At 35.1% G+C, this 25,896-nt stretch overlaps 1 protein-coding gene across 1 annotated transcript; it reads right to left on the bottom strand.

Annotated features, from left to right (window-relative positions):
• Positions 1-13,554: 13,554 nt before the first annotated feature.
• Positions 13,555-16,471, bottom strand: LOC140177430 (uncharacterized). Its single transcript, XM_072210533.1, has 8 exons — positions 16,319-16,471; positions 15,948-16,215; positions 15,286-15,370; positions 15,041-15,173; positions 14,596-14,753; positions 14,238-14,361; positions 14,106-14,147; positions 13,555-13,848 (listed from the first exon to the last, which is right to left on the bottom strand). Exons 1-8 carry the CDS (start codon positions 16,469-16,471, stop codon positions 13,555-13,557), a joined length of 1,257 nt encoding a protein of 418 aa, XP_072066634.1.
• Positions 16,472-25,896: the final 9,425 nt, after the last annotated feature.

Genomic DNA, 25,896 nt, shown 5'->3' with positions numbered 1-25,896 from the left:
CCTGGTCTAGGCTCCTTCAAATCTTGGAAGCTTCATAAGGTGATTTTACAATAATTGATTATTAGAATATATATATAAACTTATATGTATCATATATATAATAAATAATATATATAAAAAAAAGTATATATAATGAGTGATAATATTTGAATCTTATTTAAAAATAATAGTCAAGTTTAGTACTCAATATAATTTGGTCTTCGATATAATTGCTTTGAATGAACAAAACAATTACTACTTACAAATTACAATCCCAAAAAAGAAGAATAACATGACTTATTGCACTTAGACAAAAAAAAAAAAGGAACAATAATAAAGATAAAGAGAAGAACACAAAAAAAATAATTAGTTAGTTGAGTTATGAGTGAAGTGATGAGTATTATTATATCTACCCTCAAGCGCACGACAGAAAGAGACTCTTCGAAATGAATTAGAAAGCACCATAAAATCAACTTTTTTTTCAAAGGCCTTTAGGCAAAGACGACCTTTCTGAAATCAATGTAACTGCTCAATTTATCCCACTTTTCTTTTCTTTACTTTTTTATTAATACCACTAGTATAAAATTATAGCGCTGGTCAAATATTGATCTATTATAAAAATTTATTGTTATATATCTATTAATATTAATAATTATTATTTTTAACATAAAAAATTATTTGTGTATAAAAATTTATTATATAGTATGTAAAAATATTTTATTTTTTGCTTTCTAGAGACTAAATAAAAATAATTTATATTATAATCATATAAAGAATATTTATCAATTAAAGAATATTTAGTTATATTATTAAATTTCTAATATATGACCCGCATTACATACAAATTTTGTACCTAATCTATTTTATTGTATTTATTTTATTGTATTTATGTACAGTTTCTTAACAGAAACATTAATATATATTTATTAAAAGACGTAATTTGTTTAGTATACAAAGAAATTATGTAATTAATCTCTTTTATTATATTAATGTTTAAGTTAGTTATTATAGCCTATTGTATGGCCCACGCTTCCAACGTGTCACGTTGATTCTGTAATATGTTTAAATGGTAATTTGTTATCTTTTTAATTTGTACGGCAGCTTAATTAGTTGAAATAGAATAAACTTTTTAATCCTTTATTCACTAATTTCAAATATTGAATGTTGTATGCAAAATTATCATTATACATAAATTTATTTATCACCGTTGATTGTACTTTAATTGCAAAATTCTTAATATTCCTAAAATTCGCAATATACTTCTTCTTTTTACACGGGTTTTTTATACTTTGATTTTATTCTATTATTTCATACACTATTTTCATTATATACAAACAAATATTGTCGTTATTTGACATTCATATTTGTATTTTTGCAATTTTTTCGACTAACTTTCACTTTAATATGGTATAGTTTAATTATTATTTTGTCTTTGCATTGATGGATAGCTGAAAAATAGAAAATATAATTCTGTGTATAATTGCTAATCTGAATCATTTTTATTTGAATTAAATGTGCTGCTAATGTTCTTAATTGATTTTTATTGTCCTGTTTTTTTCTAAGAAGGTGAAATGGAAATTTAAAATAAAAAAAAATCAATTCCAACTTGATTTGTACTTAAAAGTTGAAATAAATAATTTCGGTTTCAAAAATCAGATTGCTATTATAGAACTAATTTTTTTATAACTTATACTATTGAAGGAGTTTTTATAATTATTTTAAATAAAAAACATATTATTAATGTTTTAATAAAGAAGAGCGATCAATGTAAATGGTAGTTATTTTTACTAATATATTAGATACACGTGTAAAATAATTTTACACTAATAATGTATCAAAATTAAATTCTAAAAAAAATAGATTATAAATTTATCCATATTGAAGAAATTCATATAAACTATTTTAAATTTGTGTTCATATCTTTATTACTCTTATTTATAACTTTTATCCAATAAAAAAATAAATATACATGAGAGAATTTTTAACAACTTATACATGATGTTTCACAAATATGATCATGCATGATACCACTCTTAAGTCTCAATCAATTTGTATATTTTTAAAATATACAATTTTTATGAGTCAATTATCTTATAGAATTTGAATTGTATTGGAGTTGTTATTATTGAATATTTTTAACATAACTAAGTGGTAATTTTTTATTTACAATGATATAGAAGTGAACTTACAAAAAAAAATATACTTTACTCAAATTCTTCACTTTTTCTTATTCCTTGTTTTTCTTTATTTTTCTTTTCTCTTTTATTTTCTTTTTTATTTGATATTTCAATGTTCTTTAATTTTCTTCTTTTTTTTTTGCATATGCATATACCAAAAGATCAAAGGTCTTTTATGTTGAGCTTTGAGCCTTTGACCTCTTCGTAAATTCTTCCTAAATTCATAGAATTACATGCTTGAAAAAATAGTATAGTAAAATTTTCTAAACCAACTATTGGTCGATTATCTTTGCGATCAATATAAAGTAATGGCTATTGCTTTTGTTTTTTAACAGAATTATGATTTTGCTCCCAAAGAGGAATAACATCATATTTAAAGCCTGGATACCTATTAAAAGAAAGTATATAAACAAAGTAAAATCAAAGCCAAAACTCACTGTTACATAATTCGATAGATATCATAGTTGTAAAATATGATAAACTGTACCCAGTAGGTTCAACAAAAATATGTCAAAAATAAAAGCAAAGGTACTTAATTTGATCCTCAATAAACAAATTTGATCTAACTTAATTAGGACTGAAGTTTAGTTTAATAATATACTACAGAATTATCAAAACTAATTTGATCCTGAATAAATTGACTTCCTCTTCTCGACACACATAATTCTTAAACACTAATCTTTAATTAAAAAAGACTTGAGAGTCAGCTTACAATGTACTCATTATAAAAGATTGATAACTTATAATCGATAAATTTTTGGTTGATAACTTTGAAACACCTCTTGTGAATCTCCTTTTGCTTTTTTCACTTTAATAATTGCCCAGCTCAAAATATCAACATCAATAATATCTTTAACATGAGAGTGAATCTCTAATTTTTCAGAAGTTGAAACATGGTAAACCTTATCAGCTGCCACAAAAAGGCTGTAGAAGAGAAAGGAGGAGATGATTATCCCTAAGATTTTGATGGACATGAATAAACAAAATAATAACAAAGCAACAGTACCACATGAACACACTCAACCCCTCATCTAGCAAGTGGTTATATACTTTCAGTTGGCAAATTAAAAAAAAAAAAGCAACTGCAAAATCAATGTATTTATTCACCAAGATATTCAAGGAATGAAAAAAAATCCAAGTAACTTTTACAAATATCTCAGAAAAAAAATTAATTGAAAAAAATAGTAAATTGGGTATCACATTTTTTTTCTAATTAATTTCAATAAGCATTAATCTCTCTGTTCAGATTAAGTATCCATTTTTGTTAATAAATTTCTTACTTTCATCCTTACTAAGTGTAACTTAAAGGAAAACAATAAGAACATATATGATATACCGCATGACATACATATATGTAGTACAAACTATTATAGTGGTGTTAGAAGTAGGACCAGCAGCGACTTATTTTATTTTTTTTCTCACAAAATTCTATTTGTCGGTTTCTTTCCATTCTATTTCGTTCATCCCATTCATGCTTATAGAATGCTACTCCTTATTTTGTTTTAAAACTAATGAAGGCCCTCCCCTACTTTGATTGATCATACAGTCCATAATATAACATTTAGGAATTTAAACTGAGAAAGTTTTTGAAAGGACAGAAGAAGAATTTCTTCTAGTGTGTCAGGTATATCGCAAGTAATGAAAAATCCTACAATATTTTCTGGAGGATACACTAAATGTCAACAGGACAAAAGTTTGTTCACTTTCATACAACTTAGGCACCTTTAATTGGTATTACTACTAAATAGAGACATAGTGTTGACATTGAAATTTATGCAAGCCTCCAAAAGATGCCAAGGTTTGTGGATAATAGAGTTCTAAGCAACATCAGATACTGGTAATAATTAAAAAAGAAGCATTCCTCAACTTACCTAAGCAAATCCTAGTCCATAATGATGACTTTTGTAAATCTGTTTCGTAAATCTGTCATAAAGGGATTTTCACATGAAAATTCCAAAGCTGCAACATTTCCATACTGATCACAAAGTAACTGGACTTATGCATGTCAACTCAATTTGATAAAAAAAATATCATTAGAATATGATCAATCAGATTAAAGTTAAGCAGCTTGTCTCTGGGAGGCAACTTTCATTATAAATATACTTCACCTTGGACTTGCCTGAAGAATGTCCTTACCTCTTCATCAATTGGCATTTTGATAAAAAAAAAAAAAATCCAAAACCCCGGAAAAATCTCAATTGACATACCTGCATTATACTCAAAACCTCAACTTGATCACCAACTTTTATGATTTCTTACCATTTTTCTGTATTTCTCCGTGCTTCAATTCTGTCATATTTTCCTTTTTTTTTCAGATAATACCATAAATCAGTTGCTAAGAAATTTTTATTCCTGTAGTCTTCAATAAATTTTAATCACCAAATTAGTGTCTAATATCAGAATTTTAAAAATTTTTAGGGTATGTTGTGTTTTTATTAAATAACATAGAGACTGATTTGTTTAACATTTTACTAAAATTTGACAAGAGGATTGCTTTGTCTAACAAAACAAAAAGGCTACGGACTGGTTTAATGATTAAAATTTGTCGATGATTAAGGTGTTCGACTAAAAATTACTAATTTGGGGTGTAACTCTTATTTTTTTTGTACACTTATCATATAGGGATCCGTCTGAGGAAAAAATTGTTGAGAATTTCCTCGAAGAAGAGGGAATTCAGGAGACTATCAAGTCTAAGATTTTGTAGATCATCAAAGGAATGGGTTAGTTAATCAACATTCACCCTCCTTTTGGCTCAAGTTAATATATTTGATTTAAGGGTAATATCAGAAAAATCCTCTGCCATGGGAACCAACTTTTTTGTTGACGAGATCCTGTGTTGTTGGTTGACCCTATTGATGTTGAAGCACTACTTCCAAAGAAACATAGACAAAGAGAGCTTTTAGTTTTGGGTTTTGGGTATTCCAGGTTTGTTATGATTTTGGTTTTGGCCATGGAAGATAATTAGCAAGCATGAAAGTGCATTCCACCTGAATGAGCATAATTGTTGGGTGTCACTCAGGAGACGTGTATCAAATTTCAAAGTCTACTTAAATATAAGTATTTGTTTTTCTTGCTTGTTTCGTATGCATGGAATTAGAGGGAAGACTAGGACCTTGTCATTATCCTCCATTCATTCCATAACCTTTTTTTTTCACCCTATTATGTTTCCATTCTTGCTCTAACCCCACATGAGCATTTGCTTATTTATACTCGATACATGGCCTATACTTAAATACTATGGTATGCATATATTAAATTTAGTTATTAAGAAAATCAGTCATTAGTATAAATAAAAATTAAAATATAAAAATATATTAAAAATAAATTAAATAATACATATATTTATATATAAATATATTATTGACTAATTTTAGTGATTGATTTTAATATATAAATAGTATTTTTAATACTTAAATATAAATAATTCAGAATAAAGTATCATTTTTGTCCTCAATGTTTGGAGTAAGTCCCAGAGTTATGCCTAACGTTTCAATCGTCCTATTTAAGTCCCTAACGTTTCAAAATTGGCTCAATGTTATCCTGCCGTTAGGAATTCATTAACAGAATTGACGGCAGGACAAAATTGATGACGATTTTGAAACGGTAGGGACTTAAATAGAACGAAAACGTTGGGGACAAAAACGATACATAGAAATAAATTTTAATTTTATCCTTTAATAATATCAATTTTTTACTGTATATAATATTCAATTATTTTTTAATCACATATATATATAAGTAAATTATCTTTGAATGTATCGTACACAATGCCACAAATAGAACGAACATCAGCAAATGTCTGGCACCCTTTTTGATAATTCAATAACAAACGAAGGTAGTACTCCTCTCCATGCGAGTGAGGAATATGTGTGAGACGACCACTCACATTCCCTTGCTTCCGTGGCCTCCACATATGCCCTTGCTTGTCCCAAACAAAAAATGACGGCATCTCCGTGTAAGTCAGTGTACGGGCCAGATCAAAATCCTTGTTAGCCTTAAACCAGCCAATAAACATACTATCCTTTGAGACCGCAGTCTCGATAACATTCTCAATAAGTTGATGATCTTCGTACAAAATATTCTGTTCATTTGGCAGGTGGAATGGACGTTTGCCTCTTTAAACTGAATCTCAAACCCGAATAGCCGCCAGGATGCCTCACAAGCAGATATATATCGGCAATCATAGTAGTTTTGGATTTCATCCACAGTGACAACAGAATCAGCTGAATCATGCGATCAGAAAAATGAAGCTGTGACACGATCATTACCTTTGTGGACGTACTTGAACAAATACTTAATAGCAGATGTCTGGCAAGTATACTCAACATTTATGTGGCACCCATACTTAAGAAGCAATTTTGCATTGTACGGGACAATAAACCGATTGTCGAGGTCAACATTCCTCTTGCTTGTTGAACGACCATTATCCGACCGTTTATACTTGGGAAAACCTGCACTGTCTATGGCTGTTTTCTCATGGAATGGCATTGGATAAAACTTGGAACACTTCCCATTAACCATACACGGGCTACTCGTGTTCAAAACTTCACAGGGTCTGAACCATGAATTTCTGGACTAAGCTGTATAGCTTAGGTTGAGTGTGTTCGTCAGGTATCTCGGCCGATATATGATGGTCAATATCATCGGATGATCTAGGCTTCTCGGCTGACTAAAGAAATAATAAAATGTGACAGTGGGGAAGACCACGCTTCTGGAATTTAACTGTGTACACAACTAAAACAAAGAAAATGGGAAAAAGAAAAGAATATGTGAGGGGACAAATAACCATTGATGGAAAAAGGACAAATGTGTTGGCGTGAACTTGAAGACACTGAATGAAAAACCTTACCTCCTTTGGGCTTTCCGAATATGGACCATCCTTTAAGTCTTTTAGCAAGGCATCTAACTTGATCTTGAAAACCCTTGATATGATATCAGGCCTGTCACTTGGCTTTAATGAATAGTCCGCAACGCAATCTTTAATCTTGTTCCAATCTGGGTTACATGTGATAGTAATGAAATAGCTAGGGTAACCGGCATACCTGCAAATAGAAAATGCATCTTTGCAATTGTTGTACATGTACCAGGGACCGCCGACAAATAAAGACGGCAAGATAACTCGTTTGCCAGTTCCTGCAGCCTGTGTCTCACCATGAATTAGGCACTCATGTAGGCCTTGCAGTTGATAGGAGCGAAACTTGTTCTGGTGGAACCTGTGATATTGTAGTCTTTCAGCTTCTACCATAGTGTAACTATCAACCAAAAATTGTTGGAACAAACGTCTTGATTTGAGAAGAACTTGCGACTCATGCGTTCTCATTTGGATTCGAAAAGACAGAAACTCCCTCATGCTAATTGTTTTTCGCTTATGTAACTGTTGCTTAGATCTTTTATCGGATATTAAGATATCACTCTGATAAACCACTATTTTATGATTTATCTTGTCCTCATTTGAGTGGTTTTTATCAATTTCTTGCTCACTTATTCATATAATTTGCATGATTTTACAATCCCTTCCTTATTTTGTGATATAATTGAAAACATGTTCCTAGGCCTTTAAACTGTTAGTTTTAATTATCCTTTATTACCATTCGATACCGTGATCCGTATGTTGAGTGCTTTCAGACTTTATAGGGCAGGAATGGCTTAGAGGATGGAAAGGAAACATGCAAAAGTGGAAGAAACGAGAAAAATGAAGTATTTGAGAAACGGGCAGCGATGCGTGCGCATGGACGATGCAAACGCGTGCCTAGCACAAAACACGAGCGACGTTGCAGAAAGTTGCAGAAAACGCTGGGGGCAATTTCTGGGCTCCTTTTCGGCCCAAATCCAAGCCTGGGAACACAAAATAGAGGCTGCAGAATGGGAGAATCAAATCATTCAATCATACAATTTCATAATACACAATTTTAGGGTTTTAGATGTAGTTTCTAGAGAGAGAGAGGCTCTCTCCTCTCTCTAGGTTTTAGGATTTAGGATTTCTCTTAGTTTTAGGTTTATTTCTTCTCAATTCCAGGTTCAATGTTCCTTTAATTTAGTTTCTCTTATACTTTTATTTATTCTAGCATTCCAGTTTATTTATTTCCTTTGTTGATTACTTTATGTTACTATTTGGTTTATGAATTCTCATGTTTAATTTAATTTTCTATTTAATACAATTTGAGATATTTCAGATTTATGATTGCTTTCTTCAATTTATATTATTGATGCTTTCAATTTAATTTAGATTTCTCCCCTTTTGGATTTGGTTGAGTAATTGGTGACACTTGAGTTATCAAACTCCTTTGTTGATTGATAATTAGGATTTGCTGGTTGATTTGGATTCCTCTAAAGCTAGTCTTTTCTTAGGAGTTGACTAGGACTTGAGGAATCCCATTGATTAGTCCACTTGACTTTCCTTTATTTAGTAAAGGTTAACTAAGTGGAAGCAATAAATAATTCTCATCACAATTGATAAGGATAACTAGGATGGAATTTCCAATTCTTATACCTTGCAAGGGTTTTCATGATTATTAATTTACTTTCTTGCCAATTTATTTCCTTGTTCCATATTTCAAAAAACCCAAAAAGATACTTTTTCATAACCAATAATAAATCATACTTCTCTGCAATTCCTTGAGAGACGACCCGAGGTTTGAATACTTCGGTTATCAATTTTATTAGGGGTTTGTTACTTGTGACAACCAAACTTTTGTATGAAAGGATTCTTTGCCGCTTTAGAAACTATACTTACAACGTGATTACTTTTGTGAATTCTTTACTAGAAGAGATCAGTTCATCACACTCCGAAAACCATCTTCACCGTATGGAAAAAGCAAGGGGTACTGTAGTGCAAGGTACTGGGGATGATTAACATCAATGCGTTTCAACTGATTTGAATGTGTCTGAAGTACAACATCCCTCTCAAGGTTATCTGTATCAAAATCACCTACAATAAGAGCAGCAACTTCAGACGCTGATGGTAGAATATATCTTCTACCATCAGTATTCCTCTTCTTGATAAGACGAAGCTGTAGCGGAGTGGTTGAATCTTCAACGAACCTTTGCCTAGCATATCGAAAAGACTTAGCAAGAGAATTGTGGGAATCAAGCATGTTGCTGAGGTCGGCCACAATGGTCTGATCTATATATTTGTTTTGATTAGACAGGCTACATCAACCCAAAACCAAAATACATCAAGATAAATGAAGGTCACACCGAAATCATATAATACACATATTAAAATATCAGCAGACAATCAGTACAACCAATTCACCCAATTGCGTCAATCCTGTTCTAAACTTCGTTTTCCGTATCATAGAAATAGAGCTGAGCAAACTTGGGCTTGCTAGACTGCTGTGGCATCAAACTTCCAATTGAATGGTAATTTTGGCCACTAATAACAAACATGGGGGGAGCGGAACCCTTGTTTAATGTGTACTGAATCTTTCCAGCCATAGATGTGAACGAAAAAATACCATTAAAGGCCCTGATATATTTCTGATAATGCAAAGATCATTCATCATCTCCATCCAACAACACCTTCAACAATGGTAGCGGGACCGGCAACAAAGGGAGAGTGACCTTTCCACTTATACAACAAATAGCAAATAATATAGTGTTATTGGCTCCACCTTTCGCAAGTCGCTCGTGCATCCACATGTTTGCCCCACAAAAAACACATCTTTGCGTGGATTGCCCAATAGACCAAACATCTAGTGAACATATGAAATAAAGCAAAATCAAGGTTTGCAGGAGTGCAATAATAGGTCAAAATATGGATAAACTCATAATCATAGTCATTGAGAATAACACCTGGTTCAGTAGAAGATGCAACAAAAGCTTCAACTTGGACGTCGCTAGCCTCAGGCAGATAAAAATTTGCAGATCGGGACAAAGGGGAATAGCCAACCCGACTGCATATTTGATGAAAACCAGTTATCAAATCTCGGAGCTAAATTTGAAACATTAAAACGATTGTGAGTTAGTGGGCGGAACAATCCAGTCAAAGACCCATGTTCAACCGTGGCTGCGGGTGAGGCTCGGCAAAAGGTCCCATACTAATGATAAAAAAAATTGTACCAGCTTATACGGTAGAATTGTTTAATTGTTTAATTGCAGCATAATTCCCGGCTTCAGAACATATCCTAGAGAAATGGGAAATTCAGGCATTACTTACGTGGTACGTGTTACAGAACACTTTTGTCTGTCACCAAACCTAGGTACATTGCACGATGAAGAACCTGCAATGGAAAAAAGGGGTGTTATCCGCGGATGGACAAACCAACACCGTGGTACGGGGCAGTATTTAAAAAAGGAACAGTATGACAAAAATGAAACGGAGTAGCACAGGTGATCACGATAACTAAGCAATACCAGCGGTGAGTATCGCACGTGTGGGGGAATATTGCTACATTCCGCGGAGAGCCATTTAGCCAAAGAATAAGTTAGAAAAGATATCCACCTTAGATTGACAAAGTAAAGCTAACCTTGGACTGTGACAACAGAGGCGGGTGATTTTTGGAGCACACCAATAGCGGTTTGGAAGGACTCAGACATGTGTCTGTTAGGATCAACTGCAACAACAGAAAATCGTAGATGAAAGTTTATAAATCATGCATAAACACACCAGTAGAGCAGCAAGATAAGGGTCACGCAAAATTTCCAGCAAAAAATGACATGTTCCCTCACAGAGGAAAGAATGGATCATGCCAAAAAATGAAAAAGTCTAATGGAAAAATGACGACAAGCATGAAGCGAACTATGTAGTGGACAATGACTAACAAACCATTCTCGGGGCCGGATGGACTCAGCAACACGTTGACCCGGCGCCTCTTATGACCCAGCAAATTCATCCGCCGTTGCCCTGCGAGCTTAGCTTGGTGTTCCATGGAATCCAGGCAACCGAACCGGTTGCCAAAGGGGTAGGTGTGTGGAATAATTTTGTTACAGGTACTCAAACTGATTTCAGACAATTGCAAAATTGGACACCGCTCAGCTAGACAGGAAAGGCAACACGCAATGATAAAGGTCAACAAATACTGGGAAGAAAGGAAAAGACCGAAAGATCTACATCAGGAATGATGTCAAAGTTGGACTATGAAAAACACATGTGCTCAGGCGCTTGCTTAGTCTTTGACCATTAAGGAAAAGAGACCAGTTCACAGAGGAAACGGATCAATTTGGCATCCCACGACTAATTCAAATTCAAAAAACAATGAACTCAAGACATAGTCAACCGATCACCTTAACATGACCAAAAGAAAGAGAGAAGGAAGTTAGCTGATAGGGGAAATTGTAATTGCAGAATCATAGTTACACTTATTATTTGTAACATAAAAAAAAGAGTAGTGGAACATGGAAACAGGAGTCCGGGTAAACACCAGTTCGGTTTGACTACTCAGCACATAACTGTTATATTTAGAGAGAGAAAATAACAACAAAAGAAATGTTAAGTGAGTTCTGGTATACAAACAAAGGTGCCGTAGGAAAGAATTAGAGAGGTTTTTTTAAGAGAATAGAAATAATGCAATGTGTTTTAACTTAATCTCCAAAACGGGCTTTGCATCTTACTATGCAAGGTCAAAAGGAATAGTGTGAAATATGCATTGTTCATATAAAAGATGTGATAAGAAAATTTTAGCCATATCTCAACATAAGGGAAAATCTCTTTGGTTAAAATAATCAAATTTTAACAGTTTAAGAATCAAATTTTAACAATTTAAGAATGATTGTTCGATATAAGACATTTATTTGTATCCAAACTAATTTTCTCTGCCTCGTATAATATGACAATCAACTGTTGGGAAATAATTTGGAGTGCTGATGCATGCAAAGATCTTCCATGCGTGTAGGTAAATGAAATTTTTCTCTGATCTTTTGTGCTTAATTACAATTTATTAGCACGACCATAAATTGGTAACAATCTGACTTGAAATCGAAACCATAAAAGAAGGCACGGCATAAATAAACAACAGCAGAATAAAACCCACTATTGATAAGGTATAAGATAGCCTTGCTTATAAATAAGAGTTGTTTATCTTTGAATGAGTGGAATTTAAAACCGCTTGGTCTATTTGACCCACGGAAGTATGTAAAAAATCTTGACAATGCTCTAACATGGAAGCATACAATCTACACACACAATATAGAAAAAAATGGGCTTTCTATTCAAAGAAAAATCTACTGCCACTTTTGCAAAAATGTAAGTACTTATAAATATGGTGTGTCTTCACAAATTAAGGAGGACCGCGCAAATCATATTGCGACGCCTGTGTTTGAATGACAAGAAGCTAATCTAAATAGAATAATTCAATTATTCAATTAATGTGAAATTATTGGCAGATGGAAGTCTATTCAAGGAGATATATTTTTTTATACAACATCAATGAAAGGCAAAAGTACTTGTCGGGCGCAACTTTATCACCTTTTATGCTGGTTCGTTATTGATTGGGTATGAATAATGTTAATGGTGTTTTGAAGGATGGAAGAAGAAACCTATGCATCCAACCAATTTGCATTAAGCCCCGGGGAACGCATTGCAAAGAACCGGTTAGTGATAAATATATCATATGCACAGAACAGATACATCTAGGTGGGAAAGTGTGGGGCGCAACTAAAATGGCTTGTCGTTCATGCTGTGTTGACGAAACTCCAGAAAACCAATCACTATCAACAGTTATTAGAAAATAATTAACAAAGAGGGTATGGGAATGAGCACACTGTTTCATACACAGGTCCCATGCCTAACACAGAGCGCCACTAATCAGGTAACTCAATGCGGTTATTGCAGAACTATTCTCAAAATAAAAGAGCTTCACTTCCAATAGCACCCTAGTTTAAACCCCCCGCCCCATGGCATAAGAAAGCAAAGTGAATAAGCAAATCCAACTCGTGAAATTCCATGTTTAACGACATACAACATTCAGGTTGCAATGATAGGAGTACACATAAACAGAGAAAAAGCAAAAAAAAAAAAGGAAACTCCTACATGTTAACGAAATCAGTAAGATGTAGTTAACCAAGTGAAGTAGTGACATAACATCTGACGGGGATTACAAAACCACATGGAAGGATAAACAGAACAGCGTATAAACTAACGGTAGCATCAATACGGGGCATCTCAATCCAGACCATACGAGAAGCCCAACCGAGAGCCGCCATGAGATCTAACACTATGATCGAGCAAACTAAATAACAACGATGACAATGAGACCATGCAGCAGCATGTTAACGTGGCATGACACATTGCTAATGTGAACATGTAAAAATAAATGCCAACTGTGAATGTAACATTAGGAATCTTAAGTAAGTCGAAATCAAGTTGATAAAACGAAAGAGTCAGAGCAGTTTATTTAATGCCAAGCAGTTCGGTTGGCTTTACTTTTATTTAAAGCTCTGAGACGGAGGGATGACCGGCTCACATATCCTCTGCAACAGGATCGGTGGCATTCCCTGGGATGCACTTCTCAAACGCAGGCAGAAGACTCTTGGAGGCAGAGAGTGAGGCACGAGAGGAGAGGTCATCATCGGATCTAATGCACAGCCGTTTGACAGGAGTCTGTGTAACCACGTGGTCAGCGCCATGCTCAGAAACAGATGTGGCTTTGGTGCTCAGAGGGGTGGTGGAACCAGCAACTCCGACTATGCTCCCATTTCGAATCAATTCACCGCTATGAACACCCTTTGCAGTGGTCAACTTCTGCAATGCATCCTGGAACATATAACGGTGAGATTGTAAAGTGTTAAGGAACACAAAAAGCAGCAGCAGTTGAATACATAATGCTAATTGAGAGGCCTTTGTGGAGTAATCAAAGACTCGTACCAATTTAATGTTCTTTTCTAAAGCAAGTGAAGCTATAATTTCTGGATTAGAACATATCCTAGAAATGGTGATCATGAACGCCTGAAATTTATTTAGGCTATCATGCCTAACAGTAAGCTTGAAAAGGATCGGACTGTCTTCCTAACCAGTGCATTCAGCTCCTCTGGGAAATGGTCTCTTCTATAACCCTGTTTGTGGAAGACAAGAAGTGAGTAAGTCGGCAGCGAAAGACTTCACAAAATGTCAGACCAAAAGGAAACAAACAACTAATAATGAACCTTAGCAAGCATGCTGGTGCGGATGTCAGTGGCAGTTAGTCCTAAGAACTTTGAGGCAGAATTCTCAAAGAGAACAAAGGTTGCTATATCTGAGTCATCAACAACACGAACCTGAATGCTAAACCTTCATGCACAAATAAAAAACACATTAGAAACAAAAAAAGAGGGGGACATGTTGATGATGCAACAAATGCTCTGATCAGATTTAACAATAAACACAGGTGCAACATGGCTATTTGCTGTAACCGATTCCAAATCTAGGGAAAGCATCAAATCAAAAAAATAAAAACCAACTAAAGTTATTGAATATAAGGAGACTACACAGGATCAAACCAACCACACAGGAACGAAAACCAACCTCGCAACAAAAATTGTTGAGTAAACATCGCATTTTGCATAATAAAACTGGTCAGTAAGTGCCTCCAGTCCCTGAGTGCATTGTCTGCAAGCCTTGTACCACCATGCATGATCTCTGTCAATGTCGATCACCATTCCACAGGTCACGTAGGTTGATTTCTGGAAGAAAAAAATTAACCACAATGAAATAAACAAAATGCACGAAGGAGAATAATTTTAACGAATTCCTGCAAAGAGTAGTGTATCACATAGGAAAAAAATAACCAGAATGACATAAACAAAATGCATGATGGAGAATAATTTTAAAGAATTTCTGCAAAGAGTAGTGTATCGCATGAAAACATGGAACTCACGTATTAAAGTGTTTCAAGATGGTTTCCACAAAGACTATATTTAAATTGGTGTTAGGAAACGACCATAAATTTCAAAGCACCCAATGAACACACCTCAACAGTTTGCTTTATCTGATGTATGGGTGCATAGGGTGTAAGGCTGAGAAAATCTTCAAAAGGAAAATGCCTCACTACCCGGCCTATAACATCAACGCTGGGCTTATGCTTAGTACCAAGTCCAATAAGCCTTGCATCAAAAAGTTAACAATATCACCATATCACAACCAATATATGAATGCGTTAAGTTGCTTGTTAAAGATTGGTGAACAAAAACTAAAGCCTTTGTTAAAGAACCGGACTTTTGGCGGAATTTCTTAACCACTTCAAGGTCAGCATTAACCATGAGCCTTGTGGTGTAGTTTGTGTTGGTGATAGTCATCACACCTGAAACAAAATTTAATTTGATTAGACAAATACTTGATTACATATAAGCAGGTTTGTTGCTAATTAGGCAATTTTAAATATACCATTGTAGAACTTCATCTTGGCAAATTGGAGCACGATTATAAATTCGGTGGCCTTGTTGGCAACAAGACGAGTGACCAATTCAGATGCATAATTTTCCCACAACGTGCATGAAAGCTTCTCACTGCCACTTTTGGGTCCACACGTATTTTTTATCGCGGTTTACATAGACCAGTTATAATCATTAAACAACACAATCAGAGGTAAGTATGGATTGCGGCATGAATGAGGTATCCAGATTTCTATATTTCTATACACAATAAAAAGGGAAGACTTACCTCAGATCATCAAGCTCGATTTTCATGTAGTGTGACTTTTGGGTTTTTTTTTTCCGAAAGGAATCAAGTCACTCTTTGCGGACAAAAGACCAACAAAATCTGCTCCAGATAACCTCAAGATAAGCGGGCATTAACAAACAGTTGGCAGATGCAAAAAATGATATTCTAGGGAAATGACCTAGATGTGGGTGGCACAATGAGGACATCAAAGAGCATACCAATAAGAAATAAGTCATCCCTAACCGAAGATAATATTTCCTTAGTTACCACGAAATCAAATGACTCAATTGGAATATTGATGTCATCAACACTCGAGACCAATGTGTCCCTCTTAAATATGATCCGCATACTATGCTTGGTGGGCCTGTATTTCTGCGTGTTTGAGTCCATCGTGAAGTTGGCCAGAACAAACACCTTCCCCTCCTCAAGGATCGGTTCAAAAAGACGGTAATGAATGGACCAGATGAAACAATAGATTCGCGATCCCTGACAACGATGGAACAAAAAATAAAGAGATTTTTGATATCACAGAGGTGACAAACATCCAAAAGGAATAACATACATGATGTAACAAAAGGCGGAAACGTACCTCTTTGTCAAGTACAACCAACTCCATTGAAGGTTGAGAGTAACTCTTTTCATATGACGAAAACTTCCACATCCTCAAAATCCTTACTTTAATGCACCAGTTCTTTTCAGAAATAAGAGAAAGTTCCTTAACAGAATCAAAAGTCTGATCCATCTAGGGGAGTGGATTTGGGTCTCGAACAAACTTTATATGAAAATATGAGCTGGGTACCTAATTAACTGCAGAGAATTCTAGAGATCAATTAAAAAAAATCTACATGAGGAGACATAATTACACACCAAAAACCACAATCCACATCCAGGGAGGATCAAAGAAAGCAAAAATAAATATAACACCAATTATGCATATTATAAGAAAGACGCCATGCATGAACTTCCTTTTTTGGTAACAACAACTATGAAGTAATGGCTAATTATTTGCCTCACAAGGATCTTATCTATTAAAATATTGGGAGAGAAACGAATACAAAACGATGATCGTGGTAATAAGAGCAAGAGAGACAAAGAAATAGGTCGAAATCGGAAGAATTAATGTTAAAATTATTTCATGCCTGGTTAGGATTAAATCTAAGGAAGTCAAGGCAAAGCTTTAACACATGTGCCTATAGCAATAGCAATAGCAATCATAATAAACATCAGTGACGTGAGTAAACGACGGCTTAAAACGGACCAGTATAAAAGATGCAGAGAAAGTAAGTGTGGAAGCATGTAGAAAGGAAGAGAAGAATTTATAGGGCACCAGGTCCCAGCATTAACGAAAGGCCATTCACCATACCGGAAATCGGACTGCGGTCTGGACCGTCTGACGGTGCTGAGACAACATTTAAATAAACCCATGAATGTAAAACCTGAAACCCTAACTTGAGACACAATTTGAATGTTAGCCATTTAATTTGACTGAGCAATTATAGTGTATTTTATTATTTATTATTTAGCATATGTTATATATTGTATATTTATATTGATATAAATTATATATTATATATTATATATTAGATATTTGTATATTACAAATATTATTTAGTATATATGAAACATTATATTATTATATTAGATTTTATATGGTTGTTATTATAATATGGGTGTTATTAATACACATATACGCATATATCCTAATAGACTCTCCATCTCGATATCCATATTTGAAGCGGCTTGAAGGCCAAAACAAATATACTCACATGCATGTGCACAACTATAACTAATAACTAATTAAATAACTAATAACTTAATAATTAAATAAATAAATATATAAATAAATTAAATATTAAATAAATAATAAATAAGTTTGGGTCTGAAGACCTCGTGGAAAAGGGTAACGCCAAGGAATAACCAAAACTCGTGTTTGATTTTTTTCTTGCACTGAGCAAGGAGTCGAAAAGTTGGTGAAGCAGTTGAGGTTAGGGCAAACCTTGCAGAATTGGGAGATGACGGTCAAAACCCACCGATGTATACATTGAATGTAGGAATTAGCGACACACCTACTGACTCAGAGCGATGAACGCACACTGAGCAGAAAGACTTGACATTGAGTTGGGATGGTCGGGAATGGCGATTTGTGTGAATGTCCTCAAACGGTAGGCTAATGTTTTTCGCATAAGGTGTATTGTTTAACAAAATCCAACAAAAGGCTCTAAGATATTCTCGATTATAAGGCTGAGGTCATAACCGAAAGATGAAATGAATTAATCTAGAGAGAGCAAAGGTCACAATGAAAAAGCACTTCACTGTTCTGGGTGAAAGGGAGCACGGGATGAAAACTTAGTGAGTTAGTCGAAAATGCCTGACACATGTGGCAACACGGGAATTAAATACTAATGACAATAACAATCTGTGAATGGAATTATAAGAAAGAAATATTTGATAAATGCAGATTTAGCCAAGTTGTGTTGAATTTTTTTTCAACCATTATACAACTCATTCGATGATATCGAAAAACGTTATTATAACACTGAAATAAAAGGATCTGTCCCCTGTTAATGTATAGAAGAATTAATGTATAGACGCTGTTATGGAAAAAAATAATGGTGAAGGTTTTTTTATCTCATGTAAAAATAATACATACAAACCACAAAAATAACCATATAAAAGACATAATTTTTCAAGTTATAAGTTAATAATTTATAAATTATTGAAGAGTTTTTAAGATGAAAATATAATAACTATTGAATGCTGTAAAAAATGCAATCTAATGAGTTAAAAAATAATTAGTTAAATGGTTTTTTGAAGGCAGTCTTTAATATAAAAGGAATAAAAATTTGGTTAATGGGTTATTTGATGAAAATAATTTTACTTTAATGCAAGATGGATAAATATGACTTAAAGGAATCAAAAGTTGTGATGAGTGTTATAGATCTAATTTTTCTGAAACCATAATGGGGAGGCGTCTCCGATAAAAGAAAAAGTGTAATAGTACGACCCTAGAGGCTATATACAGATATAACATGATGCCTATTTTATAAATGAGTAACAAAAAATCATTTTTTTCCCACGATTAACGCAGTAGATTCACATCCGATTCTATAGATAGCATTGTCGAAGAGTATGTTAAAGAACGAAAGTACTTTTGACTGGATATGAATAAAATTTATCTAAGCTGTATCCGGTCGCTAAATTTAAAGTGCTCTAAATTAATGAGTTAACCAGCAGCACATATGAAAATTAATATGACACATTGCTTAAACACCAAGTTCGATATTTGATGGTGGGAGCACACTTTTTGACTTCAGGGAACAAAGCATCAAATACATAGGACATGACAATGCACACGCCAGTTCTTGAGGGAATAAACCATTAGCCTAATGGCGCTTCCCGTTCGAAGCATGTGCTACTGACTAAAAGGCCTCCAGCCCCTACCAAAATAGCACTCTCGGAGTCGACTGGGCTTGGAGCGAACATCGACCTTGTAACACAGACCAGCATCATCAACAACGTTGACTTGATCAGGTTTAGTCCCAAAAGCCCTTTGAACAAAACTGATCGGGAGGGTCTACAAAACAAATGAGAGAAAATGGTTTAAGAGTAAGATGTGGTGACTACGTAGATGTAGACATGGAGGACGAAAACCGACATAAACCAAACACGGAAACATGGAACGACTGAATAAATCCTTACCAGAATATACTCGTCAGCTTGGTATTTTGTAATCTTTTTGTCGACAACAACAGTCTCACATTTTGGCAGCAAGCTGTGAAGTGCTCCGGGGTAGGCAAGTGAATAATGACCAAGCATTGAAGTAAAGGCGCGATAGTCAAGAGGTTTGGCAACAAAAGTAGTAACAAAAGTCAAATACATTTTGAGAAGCAACGACAACATGGGTAAATTTTGTATGGTTGATGCGAACTGGATGGTGTATGTATCACCCTTGGGATATATTGCTGAAGGCAAATTAGAGTGGATTGAATCTGGTAACAACAAATCCTCATCATCAGGCAAAGTGGGCACAAAATAAGCGGCAAAATTGATATAAATATTCCCTAATAGTTCAGCTACAAGCCTACAGCTAAAGGGTGGTCCCAGGATACTCCGCCATCTGGGAAACGCGCATTCGCATCTAGCACATGGAATATAACGAACTTGGCATTACCGACATAGACCATAAAGAACCAGCATCTTCCCTTGATGGTAAAGGCATTAATTAATTGAGGAAACCCTCCCACTATTAAGCAAAGAGAAGGAGTCTTGTGGAGCAGCATGGTGAACCGACGGCCTGAGAAATCGACAAATCTAACCTCATCTGGCAGTTCAGACCGAAATTCACCATAAAAAATTGGGGGAAGAGCAACCGTGGCCTGAAAGTAAAATTTGTGGTTACTACAATAATTTGTCCATCAATCACATATCATAATCTCTGCATCATACACTTATGTGACGAAAGAAAGAGATGCACCAAGCAGGAGTCCACACAACAAAAATGCATCTGCGTGCAACTATTGAGAGGAAAAAGCTAGACATGTTCCCCGAAATATAAACGAGCATGAAACATAAACGGGCAGCAGCGGAAATAGCAGTGACTCCATTAGCCAGCAAAATAGTGGCAATCACAAACACAAAAAAAATGAACGAATGAATTGTGCCAAAGCAAAGATAGAGGTTACCAACATACTCAGTATCAAGCAGGTAAGCACGAGTAACCCAGTAAGACTGAAACGATGTTTGTGGGAGGCTGGGTAAGAAACTATACTGAAAGGACCACCAATCTCGTTGGAAAAGGGATGGAAAGGACCGGGGACAAAACAAAATAAGCTTGCTTGGCCGGAGATAACCACGAAAAGAGCTTTAACATGCAACAGAAATGGTTAGCCAACTCACCTTTTGTTAAAACAATGATGCATGCGAGCAAATGAGCTAGAATGGCTAACAGATGAAGAAGCAATTTTGAACGGGGAAGAAATTTTACAGTTCTCTTTTTTGGGTTAAAAGGAATGGGAGAGAAGAATGGAAAAGTCAAAGTAGTAAATACAATAATTAAATGGAAGCATCTGGTAAGGTGTGTAGGTAATAAAATTAATTTAAGTGTTGAACAGGAGATAAGCCTCAAAATGGTCCCTGAAGTTACCCTCGAGTCTCATAGTGATCCCTGAAGTTAAAAATTACTCATATTCATCCCTGAAGTTACACTCCGGAACTCAGACTCGTCCTTCCGGTCAATTTCGTCCAGCTGGCGCAACCGGAAAGCTGACATGGACTTGTTGGTGACATGCTGTCAGCACAACGGCTAGCTGACGTGGCGACGTAAACTGTTTTGACTCAATTTGGTCCCTAAATTGAGGTTAAAAACCCGAACTCCTAATTGACTCTCTTCTCCATCACACACTCTCTTCTCCTCTCTTCTCCATCGCACCAGAGGTGACTCTCCTCTATTGCTTCTCCTACAGTGTCTTCTACATCTTCAAAAACCACACGTTATGGCTAGCGCGAACAACGCAGCTGGGAGCTCTAACAACCCACGATCATTTGGAAGCATCATGAGGAGAATGAATAGAAACAGAGATGCACGTCTGCCAGAATGGTGTGAGTGCGGGTTGAGACCAGTGTTGTGATGGTCAGCGACGGATTCTAATCCAGGGAGACCGTTCGTGGGTTTTTCAAACTACAATGTAAGTGTTTGATGCTATTGTTTGCTATAATTTTGGATGTAAACTTGGTTGATTCACTTTCCAGGGTGCAGACTGCAGGTAAGAGGTGGTGTGGGTTGTTTCTGTGGGTGGATAAAATTCTGGAAGAAGATGCGGTAACATGTGATGGTAGAACAAGCTCTTAAAATGACAACGAAGAATGTGATTATAAGTAAAACAAGCTCTGTTTCATATTAGATATGCAGAGAATCATATGTATGTGATTGCATATGCAATTGTCCCTGTTGAAAATACTAAAAATTGGAGGTGGTTCTTGGAATTACTTCATGAAGACTTGGGAGATTATAAGCAAAACAAGCTCTGTTTCATATCAGATAAGTAGAAGGTACATTTTAGAAATTTATTTGTTGTTGTATAATTAGTATTGGCTGTTGTGATAATAGAATAAGTGAGAAGATATTCATTATAGGGTAGTTGGATCACTGCTTATATAATGAACTGCTGTGTATATAATGAACTGATTTGTATGTAAAGAATAGGGACCATTTTGATGTCACTTATAACACTGAAGGGACCATTCTGATGTCACTTATGTAACTCTAGAGCTGCTAATGAGGATGCTGCTGTTGCTGCAGAGGCTGCTACTGCCCAACCCCTTGCTGCTAATGGTGGTAAAGCCACCCTTGTCCCACAACCCCCACCGAAATTCAGCTTGAACTCAGTCAATTACCCTTGTCACAAACTGATGACTCTCAATAGGTTCAAAAAATTAGATGACATTCATTTTATTATGTGCATGTTCTTATGCACTTTTACTAACTATTTTACATGTCTTCACTAATAGGTTTTGCCTTCTCCTGTGCGACCACCAAAACTCCCTCCCAAAAAGAAGTCCTCCAAACAAGAAAAGGCAACTCCAGGAAGCAACAATCAAGCAGCAACCACCCAACCAGCAACCAGTTAACCCGCAACAAATCATCCATCTCATCCTATGCAAGGTGCATCACAGGGGACCGTTACAAGGCTTGCTAACTTCATGAAGTTTGTTTCCAACCTTGGATTCAGACCACCCAAAAACAAAAGATGAAGACTAGGATTATTACGTTTAGGAGAAGATTATTTTATTTATCTATTTTGATGAAGTAGCGTGCTTTCTGAATTTCGAACACAGTGTTGGGGATTTTAGTGTTCAAAACTTGTGTTCTCAATATGTTCAGAACTTTGATATACTTGTTGAATATTGCCCTGACTCTGTAATGCCTATTTTAAATATGTTTTCTGCATTATGAATATATGAATATGGATTATGACTCCCTTGAATTGAGCTGTGACAGATTTTTTTTTCTTGGTCTCTGATATGCAATTAAGATTAATTCCATTAGATGAATCCATTAGTAGTGCAAGAACAATTATTTACATATAACCTCTTGTTTATTCAAATTCCAAATTATTCTTACACAGTCATGTCAAACAGTTTAATCTGCATTTCTTTCAACCAAAAGGACAGGTACAAGTACATGAACAGAACAACATATGCATATCCCATGTCACATTTTTTTTGCTAAATACAATTGACTCTGTTGCCTATCCAACCTTAAGACAAGAACAACAACTGTAATCAGTAGCAGCAGCATACATGTAAACAGCAAAATCCCCCCCCCCCCCATTTTGAGAACTAACTTCAGAATCTAATCTTCATCCTCCATTCTTTGTTGTCATTTGAAGAGCTTGTTCTACCATCACATATTACCGTATCTTCTTCCAGAATTTTATCCACCCACAGAAACAACTCACACCACCTCTTACCTGCAGTTTGCACCCAGGAAAGTGAATCAACCAAGTTTACATCCAGAATTACAGCAAACAACAGCATCAAACACCTACATTGTAGTTTGGGCAACCCACGAACGGTCTCCTTGGATTAGAATCCGTCACTGACCATCACAACACTGGTCTCGACCCGCACCCACACCATTCTGGCAGACGCGCATCTCTGTTTCTATTCATTCTCCTCATGATGCTTCCAAATGATCGTGGGTTGTTGGAGCTCCCAGCTGCGTTGCTCGCGCTAGCCATAACGTGTGAATTTTGAAGATGGAGAAGACACTGTAGAGGAGAGTCACCTCTGGTGCAATGGAGAAGAGAGGAGAAGAGAGTGTGCGATGGAGAAAAGAGGAGAAGAGAGTCAATTGGGGGTTAGGGTTTTTAACCTCAATTTAGGGACCAAATTGAGTCAAAACAGTTTATGTTGCCATGTCAGCTAGCTGTTGTGCTGACAGCGTGTCACCGAGTCCAAGTCAGCTTTTCGATTGCGCCAGCTGGACGAAGTTAGCCGGAAGGACGAGTCTGAGTTCCGGAGTGCAACTTCAGGGATGAATATGAGTAATTTCTAACTTCAGGGATCACTATGAGGCTCGACGGTAACTTTAGGGACCACTTTGAGACTTATCTCAATATTTGGGCCATACCAACTAACAAATATTAGCTATTCAGCTTCTGGTAATAACAATCACCATCGATATATTCAATCTTCTTGGTCTAAGAAATTTTCAAGTCGGTTAAAATATTCACCAGAAAAGATGCTGCTTATTGTTTGCCTTGCTACTTGTTTGGTAAACATTATGGTGCTCGCAATGATGGAAAAATACATTTTCAGAGTTAGGATTTAGTAATTGGAAGAAAGTAAACAATGGACTGAATTACGCATTTGTATGTCACGAGGGTTCTAGTCCTAATAATTCTCCCTATAATTTATGTGTGAAATCTTGTGATGATTTAATGGCTTAATCTAAGCATATAGACAAAGTTCTTGATAGGCATAGTGATGAAACTATTTCAAATAATCGCTTAAGATTGAAGATATCTATTGATGCTATTTGATGGATTACATTTCAAGCATGTGCATTTAGAGGCGGCAATGAAAGTCCTGGATCTTTGAATAGGAAAAATTTTATTGAGTTAATTAAACTTTTAGCTTCGTGTAATCAAAATGTTAATAATGTTATCCTTGAAAATTTTCCTAGAAATGCTCAATATATATCTCCCAGTGTTCAAAAAGATATATTGCATATCTTTGCTAGAAAAGTGCGTGGAACAATTCGAGAAGAAATTGGTAATTCTAAATTTTGTTTAATTATTGATGAAGCAAGAGATTAGTCAAAGCGAGAACAAATGTCTGTGGTTTTAAGATTTGTAGACAAGCATGATTGTGTTAAAGAAAGATTTTTTGATCTTATACATGTTTCTGATACGTGTTCTTTGACATTGAAAACATAAATTTCATCAGTTCTTTTTCATCATAATCTTGATGTTCAAAATCTTTGGGGACAAGGTATGATAGAGCTAGTAATATGCGTGGTGAATGAAATGGATTCCAAGCTCTATTTTTGAAAGATTGCCCATTTTCTTATTACATTCATTGTCTTGCTCATCGATTAGAATTTGCACTTATTTCTGCAGCCAAAGAAGTTTGCTATGTTCATCAATTCTTTTCAAAACTTACACTAATTATGAATATTGTGACTATTTCTCCTAAACGTCATGATCAGTTAAGGGTTGCTCAAGCAAATAATGTTGCAAACTTAATTGCCAATGATCAAATTGTGACAGGTAGTGGACTTAATCAAAGAGTTGAAAATACTAGATAGGAGTCTCATTTGAATTCTGTACGTAGCTTGCTATGCATGTTTGATGCTACTTGTGAAGTTCTTCAAAAAACACTGAAGAAGGCAATTTTTTCACTCGTGGTAATGTTAGTGCTGCTTATGATGCTATCACATCCTTTAAATTTGTCTTTGTTTTGCATTTGATGAGAAATATTTTGGAAGTTGTTAGTCATGATCTTTATCAAGCTTTGCAATGAAAAAATCAAGACATATTGAATGTTTTAACTCTGGTTTTCTACTACCAAGACTTTAATCCAAAGAATGAGAGAATCATGTTGAGAGGCTTTCATAAAAGAAGTTATATTATTTTGTGAGAAACATGAAGTTGAAGTTCCTGATATGAATGCATTGCATATTCCTAGAAGAGGCCAAACTCGCAAAATTGTTAACCAAATTTCAGTGGAGCATCATTACCATGTTAATTTATTTATGGCTGTAATTAATACACAATTGCAAGAGCTTAATGGAAGATTCAATGATAATATGGTAGAATTACTTACTTTAAGTTCAACTTTAGATCCCAGAGATAATTATAAGTTCTTCAGTATCAACAAAGTAGTATGTGAATTAGTAGAACGTTAATGGTTTTATCTGTGACTTCAGTGACCAAGAGAAATTTCACATTAGAATGCAACCTCAACATTATGAACTTGATGTTCCTAATCATGTTGAGTTAACTAACTTGTGCACAATTTCGGAGTTAAGTCAAGGACGATTAACGAAGATGGGAAAGTCTTTAACATATCATTTGACGGATTGTTTGATTAGCTTGGTATTAACTCTCCCTGTTTCAACTGCTATAACTAAGAGATCTTTTTCAGCTATGAATATTGTGAAGA

The sequence above is a fragment of the Arachis hypogaea genome, chromosome 13 (assembly GCF_003086295.3).
Source record: "Arachis hypogaea cultivar Tifrunner chromosome 13, arahy.Tifrunner.gnm2.J5K5, whole genome shotgun sequence".
NCBI lineage: Eukaryota > Viridiplantae > Streptophyta > Magnoliopsida > Fabales > Fabaceae > Arachis > Arachis hypogaea.
This window is presented reverse-complemented; position numbering and strand designations above follow the sequence as displayed.

Bases quoted from the DNA above. Each gene is read 5' to 3' on its own strand.
- LOC140177430 (XM_072210533.1), bottom strand. From the start codon at position 16,471: ATGGATCAGACTTTTGATTCTGTTAAGGAACTTTCTCTTATTTCTGAA. The intron at 15,174-15,285 runs GTCCGGTTCTTT...TTTTGATGCAAG, and splicing joins GTTAAGAAATTCCGCCAAAA to GCTTATTGGACTTGGTACTA. The intron at 13,849-14,105 runs GTTAGGAAGACA...TATATGTTCCAG, and splicing joins CAGAGGAGCTGAATGCACTG to GATGCATTGCAGAAGTTGAC.